Genomic DNA, 8,104 nt, shown 5'->3' with positions numbered 1-8,104 from the left:
AGCAGACCTCACCCTAGTCGCTGCATGTGGTTTCACTATGCCCATCTTATGATAGTAAAATTGATGTGGAAAACTAAGAGACCCATTTCCAGTGGTTTCAGCACCTCGAGCACAATCCAGATGTCACTTCCTGAGCTTCACAACAGCCGTCTATGGTCTGTCCACAGTGTAAAGCTGCATGCAGAGGAGAGTGTTCTCCTCCTTCCTTTCCCTTTCCCCTTCCCCTTGCCTGTTACACTTCCCGTTCTCCTTTTCTTACCCCTCCATCTTCCCCTTTCCCTTTCCCTCCCCTTCCGCTTCTCCTCCCCCGCTCTCCCCCTCCCCCTCCCCTCCAGGCACCGGTCTTCACCGTCTCTGCCTACATCACTCCTGCCACTGCTTTGTTGTTGTGATTACAATGTTCCTGCACAGGAGCCTTCAGAGCAGACAACTGCTTTTCTTACACCTACTTCCACTGCAAGACCTTCACCCTCAGACTAGTTCCTCCCTCGAGCTGCAAACTGTAATGCCTTAATGTTGCTTTGCAGTTGGTATGCCATGCAAGGTCCCAGAGGCACTCAAATTCAGTTTAAGTGGCAAGTTAAGTAGGCTGTTTGATCAACAGCAGTGGTGGCTTCTCTGTTATCTTGAGCTGTTTTATAAGAAAAGATGCGTGCAAAGGAAAAGCTGCCTTGTCCCACCAGCTGGTATATGAAAAGCTCCTGGTGAGCTTCTGTTGCAGAGCTTGGAGTGATTCCAGGAGATGGGCAGCCAATAACGACGTACTGGGGGCAGAAAATGCAACCTGCAGCACACTTTTGTGACACTTGCGGTGCTGGCTCTCCCTCTTTTCCATCTGCTGAATTGTATTAAGACAACTAAAAATGAACTCCATGCTGGTAGTACTTTATGTCATGTATTTGCAAGTGAGAGGTGGTGTACCCCTTTGGAAAATACCACGATCATCACCTCAAGGTATATGTTTTTTAGCATGTACAACCCTTTGCACCTATTTGTGTGCCTAAAATTGAAGAGAAACCTTCAGCTAATTCTTAGGTGTATCTAAAAATTTTGCAACACTTTAGGATAGAGATTTCCTCTGCAGATCATTATATATCATCTGAACAATGAGATGCAAGCCTGAAATTCCTGATAGCCCCCCAGCAGCCACGGGCCAGATCTTCACTCGGTCTTCAGGAGGTGATCAGGAAAAAAACTCGTATTGTCTTCAGCAATGGCACAGCAATAGAGCACATTGGCTTTTTGCAAAGCCAAAACATAGTGTGGAACTCCTGGATCAAGTACTTTGGCACAGGAACCAAGCTAATTGTCTCTAGTAAGTACCATTATTATTTATCTGGTTTTCATAGAGTCATTCAGGTTTTCAGATAATTAAGAATGAAAGACTGTATGAAAATTAATTTCTGCCTGTTAAATCATGTTCTGTCTGTAAACTGTGCATGGTGCCCAACTGAGTGGGTGGTCAAGCAATACATATATTGACCTCATGTATAGAGATATCACCTTTAGAACAATTACTGAATACTTATTAAGGACAGGGGAATTGAAAAATGAGGAGAGGTAAAAATTTAAATATTGCGATGGATTCATTCCTGTTTTGGGAAAGAAAACCAAACTGCTCGAAAGTTTACTGTCAGAATAGCAAGTGAGAAATGCGAAAAGTTTCATATTGATAGAGGTGGTTCAGTCTAAGTTGACTGAAATGGAAATTTGCCTGGAATGTAATGAATTTCTAGTTCTTGGCCCTGCTGAAAGTAACTGGCTTACTTTTGTATTTGCATTATTCTTAATTGTGGTGAAGCTATGCAATCAATAGGATGAATTCTGTTTTCAGTATAAAGCATATAACATATTGCTCAAAAAATACATTATCTTCTCAAGGTGACTATAACTAAGTCAAATGATAAAAAGCAGAGAAGAGTTACAGAGACATTTAAATTATATCTATGCCTGTGACCAAAAATGTTCTCTGCTGCAATCTGCAATTAAATTGTGCCTGTGCAATTGTGCAGCTGCTTTTAGCAAAAAGATGACAGTGTAACAACTTACCAAAAGCATGAGCTTAGTCATGGACATCAATAAGTTTTGTTTAGAATATGGACTTTGGATTTAAAATATGGGCTTCAAAATAGGAGTTTGATGAAACTTCAGTTAAGGTACTTTTACACAATAAGTAATTTGCAAGATAGGACACAGGAAAAAGAACAACTTAGTCGTGTGTTTATAACAACAAATAAGTAGTAAATTTTCTTAACTTCCTTTGGGAATCATAATGTAACTGTGTTTCTTCTTAAAAGAGCAAAAAGAGGGCACTTCAGAGAAAACCTAATAGACCAGAGGCAACAGATCTTTGTTAGAGAAATCTCAGAGCTAAAAGGATTAGAACATAGTTATAAAATAAGCATGGCACTGCTTCCTTCTCAGAAAGTGCTGGCTTTAAAAACCTGGACTTTTTACTCACTACAAAAATCAAAGTATTTCTAAAAATGGCACTCTGGTCAATGTTGAAAATTCAGCTATTGCACTGGAATAGATTTATCACGTATCTCTAAATCAGAGTTTCTCTGTAGCCTATGCAAGAAAAGTGTAGTGCAGGAGATATTGCTAAGCATTACAAGACTGTGGGATGCTGATGTCAAAATATTTGGAAGTGGAACTAAGCTTATTGTTTCAAGTAAGTACAAAATGTAGAACTTAACTACTTCTGAAATGCTTTTCGATACAGTTAGATACTAGCTGTGTGAAGGGGTCTGCTATTTTAGCTCCCACTAGTTTTAACCCTACTGAAGGCTTTGCAGGACTTTCCTCTTAAACAGCATTTCCATATGCAGAACATGTTACTGTTCTGTATTTATGTACGAAATAGGGAAAACACAACAGCTATTGTAGCACAGAAGTATAACTAACTCCATTATTATTTTTTTTAAAAGATTAATTTAAATATGACAAAGATAGCATTTGAAAAACTGGAATATGGTTTTGTCTTTAAATATGCTTATTCAACTTTTGTGATATTTCTAATTCATTTTGAAAGAAAAGTGTCAAATCTTTAGGTTACTCAAATTCTTTGAAAAGCAAAATGTTTTCCTCTAGGACTATGACTGACTATACCAAATGAAAGGAGTTATCTGAGATATGCCCAGAACTCCCTGAAAATACACATAGGTGAAAGGCTGCTCTCTCTTCCTCGCTTTTGCAGAAACTACATATTATCAGTTATTGCTGAGGATGAATTCTAAACTCAACATGTTCTGACATACTTATCAAAATTATTCTGCTTCAAGTTAACCTCAGGTGCTTTGATACTTGCCTGTGATTTGGCTCAGCTAAGCACCTGAGATGAAAACAGTTTGCCTAATTTTGGCCATCTGAAAATGGTGTATCTCATTAGTGCAAGATTTTATTTCAATCCATGCAGGGTTTTTCTTCATGTTACTAACAACAAAAATACTGGTCAGGGGCCTTGTGCTGCTCAGATTTCAGTATAACGTTCACTAGTTTGAGGTCTGATTTTATGGGGGTGTATAAGAAGCAAATTTCTTGGCCAATATCTGATCAAATAGATTCTCTGCTGGTGCTGTCTCTCTCCAGAAAGCAGAAATGGAGACTAAAATTAGTTACGAAGGATCCTGTTCATTTAACAACTTACATGCACTCAAAAACCTCCACACCTTTTTTTTTTTAGATTAGTTTAGGCAGCTGCTCCTTTTTTACTTTTCTAGGGTCTAAAAATTGATTATACAGCAAATCTGGTTTTTTCTTTAAAGAATACTACTTACCTATATAAAGATAACAGAGCGGCACTGTTATTGCAAAGACTTTATTCACTGTGACTGGTTACTACAACAAGGTGTTTGGCTCTGGTACAAAACTCATTGTGTCAGGTAAGTTAAATGCTGTTTTCTATACAGGAGCTTGGGGTGTGAAATTGGTGAGTGTTACATTGTCCCAGTGGGCACTCAACCCGCTTTGAGCCTCATTTGGCACCAACCTTGTGCAGGATTTCTCTGCCCAGCTTGTAATTCCTACAGTGAGCCTTGCTGTATTTGTAATGCAGTGTTTCAGGATCACAAACATTTCTGAAAAGGAGCTATTTTGAGCCACTTTTAATCATACTTCTCCCTGGAAATGTGGTGGAAAATGGCCTGTAGTAGTTTACAGAGCCCTCATTTTTTCCTACAGCTGTACTGAAGGAATAAGCAGGGTATCAAGCAGCTGTGAATTAAGCATAAAAAAAGAAAACCTCTTCCCAATACAGATACAAAGAGCAACATGCAACGGCCATTGCCAAAATCCTTTTTAAATTAGGCTAGTAGAAGTGAAATTACTTGTCTCTAATTATTTTTTGTTATGTACACAGCACTTCAGTAATAAATCAGTACAGCCAAATGTTCTTATTGCTTAATAACACGCATATTAAGAAGTGATCAATTTTTTTTTGCCTTTCCTGCAGATACATTTATTTTAATTGAAAGTGGAGGACAAAAACCTTCGTTTTCTTTTCTTCTTTCTTTTTTCAAAAGACATTAAACATGAACACCATGATCCTAGAGTAAACAACTACACAAATGCAAGGCAGGGGAACTACTGCTACCAACTGTTTTAAGCCAGGTTAAATACATAAACTTACATTAGCATATCAAGCAGAGGTTGTTTTATATTATTTATGTCAGAAAGACTAAGTAAATCAAAACTACAATTCAATAGGAATACCTGTGTCAGGATTAGTGTGTTGTTTATAGTGACAATCCTTACCTTGTTAAACAGGTAGTTGCCATGCTTTTAATATCTACAGTTCAAAATAAATTATTTTCAAGCACCACTCTAATTCTGTAGGATTTTGTCTTTATAAGGCCAAGGCTTCTGACTGTAATAGAGTAAAAGGGCTGTAGTTACCTCATGATTAAGATCAGGCATTTCCTCACAGCTTGTCTTTTCATAGGCAACTATCCAACATTAGCTCAGTAAGTTACTCCTGATGGAAAGAAAAGGAGAAAACCAGGATTTAGGATAAGTGACCTTAATTCATTTGAATCATCAGGGTTTGAGCTTGAGCAGAATCGTTTTCCAGATCTATACTGAAAGAGACAAACATATAAAGAGCCAAATTCCCATCAACTTGTAATGAACTTGATTTTGCTCTTGTTGGTCTCTTTTTATTAGTACTGACCAAAAGAAAGTTGCTCAAGACTTACAATAATGCAGGTAACAGAAGGGCTGGGATTTGAGAGACTGGTTTGGCATTTGCATTTGGTAGAATAGATGAGCATTTTGAAGCTTACAGACCAAGAATATTAATCCAACATAAACTGGCAATACAGGATTCTTCTGTAAGTATCTTTCTAGGGAATTTATGCACTCACAAGGTCGCAACAGGAAAGCTGAGACTGAACCAGGTTTTTTTCTTCAGTACAGAGGCAGAGTGGCTTGGTCAGCCAGCATGGAGATGGTTTCCCTCTGTCATCTTTTCTGCTATAGCTGCAGCTGGGCCTCCCTAACAACTCACAAGCATATTGCTAACTTATTTTGAAATAATAAAAGGAACTGTCTACTAACATTTCTAGCAGAAATTATGGTAGCAATATTTGAAGTGCTATCTCCTAAATATTACTGAAGTACCTACCTTGTTTTCATCAAATGTATTGAAGTTCAGGGGTGAAAAAGCTACAATTATTTTTTAATTCTATATTATAAAACATATGTTCCCTAAATATAATTATAATTAAATTAATTTATACATTACCTGAAGTTGGATTAAACTGACTTGTAAATCAAAATGGTAAACATTAATGGATGCATTAGCTTGCATTAGTATATTCTTCATGCAGAAAACATGAAACCCTGAGTCAAAACCCAACAGACCTGAAAGTCCAAATGACTGTTAGGGCAGAAGGATGGAGCTCTAAGACCTAAATAAGGGAAGATGTGACCACTCAAAAGATATCTGTGGAGTGAAAGCTTCTTACTATGATTAATATCCCCTGTACAGGGGAAGATTAGTAGCTTCCTCTGTACTCTGCACTGGTGAGGCTGCACCTCAAATACTGTGTTCAGTTTTGGGCCCCACACTACAAAAAGGACATGTCCAGAGAAGGGCAATGAAGCCAGATTAGAGCACAAGTCTTACGACTAGCGGCTGAGGGAGCTGGGGTTGTTTAGTCTGGAAAAAAGGAGACTGAGGGGAGATCTTATTGCCCTCTACAGCTATCTGAAAGGATGTTGCAGAGGTGGAGGTCAGTCTCTTCTCCCTCGTAGCTAGTGATAGGACAAGGGGTAATGGCCTCAAGTTATGCCAGGAGAGGTTTAGGTTGGATATTAGGAGGAATTTCTTCACTGAAAGGGTCGTCAAGCACTGGAACAGGCTGCCCAGGGAGATGGTTGAGTCACCATTGCTGGAGGTGTTTAAAAGACGAGTAGATGTCATGCTTAGGAGCATGGTCTAGTGGCGGACTTAGGGTTGGTTTGATGGTTGGACTCAATGATCTTAAAGGTCTTTTCCAACCAAAACCATTCTATGATTCTATGAATATTAATAGGAACATTTGCTAATGGCTTTAAAATATCAAGGATTTCATGGGCATGAAGATGAATTCAATATCAGATTCTTTTAAGACAATTTTTGCAAACAGGTTTCATTGTGAACATTCCCATGTTCAAAATGATCTCTGTTATCCTAAAGCCATGGCCCAAAAAGATCAGCCTGAATTGGTGACAGCATGCAGCACTAGGTTCTTGTTTTAGGATAGATATTCATGCATAGATGTACATGTACAGATATATAAATGCATTATTTCCCATGCAGTCAAGGTGATAACCTTTACCGTTCCTCACTTTTTCCATAGAAACCTTAGGGGATGCTGAAGGAGTCTCAGTCTAGAAAATTAAAAATCTCAGGTGCGCAGAATCTGCGTAAATATTTACGTGATTTTGAATGCCCACTGTTAAAATATGGCTCCGTTCTCCATTCTGTCAGTATTCCAAAACCTTATTTTTTGTGTACATGCAATCTTATTTATTTAAATCTTATTTTATTTAAGAGACTAACAAGTGAAACCTGTTCTATGAGCAAACACAGGTTTATAAATACACCATATTTTAAGGAAAGTTTTAATTATAGAAATCAGAGTGTCAAAAGAAACATGCATTTTTAATAAGAAAATAAGCCTAGGCTGGGACTCAAAATGGGGTTTTAAAAACTTTGTGACTAAGTGGATTTTTGCAAAGCACTTGTATACAGTGAATACAAGTCTCTGGAAAAAGTCTCTGGAACTGACACAAAGCTTATTGTTTCTGGTAAGTTTTTTAGTGTATAAGAAAATATACCTTATTCTGATAATCCAAAATCTAGAGGAGAGAGAATGTGATATGCTATTTTAAAATTGTAATACAGATTAAAATACACATTTTGAAGTATAATACAGCAGAAAGTGATGTGGACCTTGCAGTAGCAGAATTAATTTCTTTCACACCAAAATGCTTGTGTAAGAGAGGTGAGAGTAAACTGTAGGGCTTCACATAAACCATAAATTGCTGAAATATAACTTCTTCTGTGTACTTAGGGCTACATCAGGTCATTTCCTTGTGCAAAGCTTACTGCCCAGAGCAGCAGGGTCAGGGTAAATGAGGAATGTGACTGTAGATTGCCCTTTGGCCTCAGAGCAGGGGGAATAGAGGTGCTATACAGGAAAACACTGTGAGTGCCAACAGATCTCCTAAACAATGGCTGAAGTTCTGCATCTCCGTGTTTAGTCAAAGGGGAGATCTTTACTTTCCCCATGGATTTGTTCTAACAAAGCTGATTCATTCCAGCCAAGAGAAATTGAGCTCTCTTGGATGCACAGCAGCACCAGCTAGCTGCAGGCAGACAACAAATTATCAGATTAAAATGTGGGGGAAAATCCTGGATCTTTGGAAATGTTGCCATTGGTTTCAGTGTCAGCAGGTGACATGTGAGGTGCACATGGTTTTCCCTGGGGAGAAGCCAGAGGGCCCCAGGGAAGGACATTCATGGGAATGATGGAAGTTGATGCTTCTCTACAGCATAGATGTGTATGTTTCTTTTTGGTACTGAACAGCTGCAATAGTAAGGCGTAGGCAAGTTCAG

At 38.4% G+C, this 8,104-nt stretch overlaps 1 gene segment (V, D, J or C); it reads left to right on the top strand.

Annotated features, from left to right (window-relative positions):
• Positions 1–7,224: 7,224 nt before the first annotated feature.
• Positions 7,225–8,104, top strand: part of LOC104540789 — a gene marked incomplete at its 5' end in the record, with an annotated part of 8,225 nt that continues 7,345 nt past the window's right edge. Inside the window, 1 exon segment of the C gene segment in view lies at positions 7,225–7,293. Coding sequence covers positions 7,225–7,293 — 69 coding nt within the window.

The sequence above is a fragment of the Mesitornis unicolor genome, unplaced genomic scaffold (genome assembly GCF_000695765.1).
Source record: "Mesitornis unicolor isolate BGI_N332 unplaced genomic scaffold, ASM69576v1 scaffold16635, whole genome shotgun sequence".
Taxonomy (NCBI): Eukaryota; Metazoa; Chordata; class Aves; order Mesitornithiformes; family Mesitornithidae; genus Mesitornis; species Mesitornis unicolor.
This window is presented reverse-complemented; position numbering and strand designations above follow the sequence as displayed.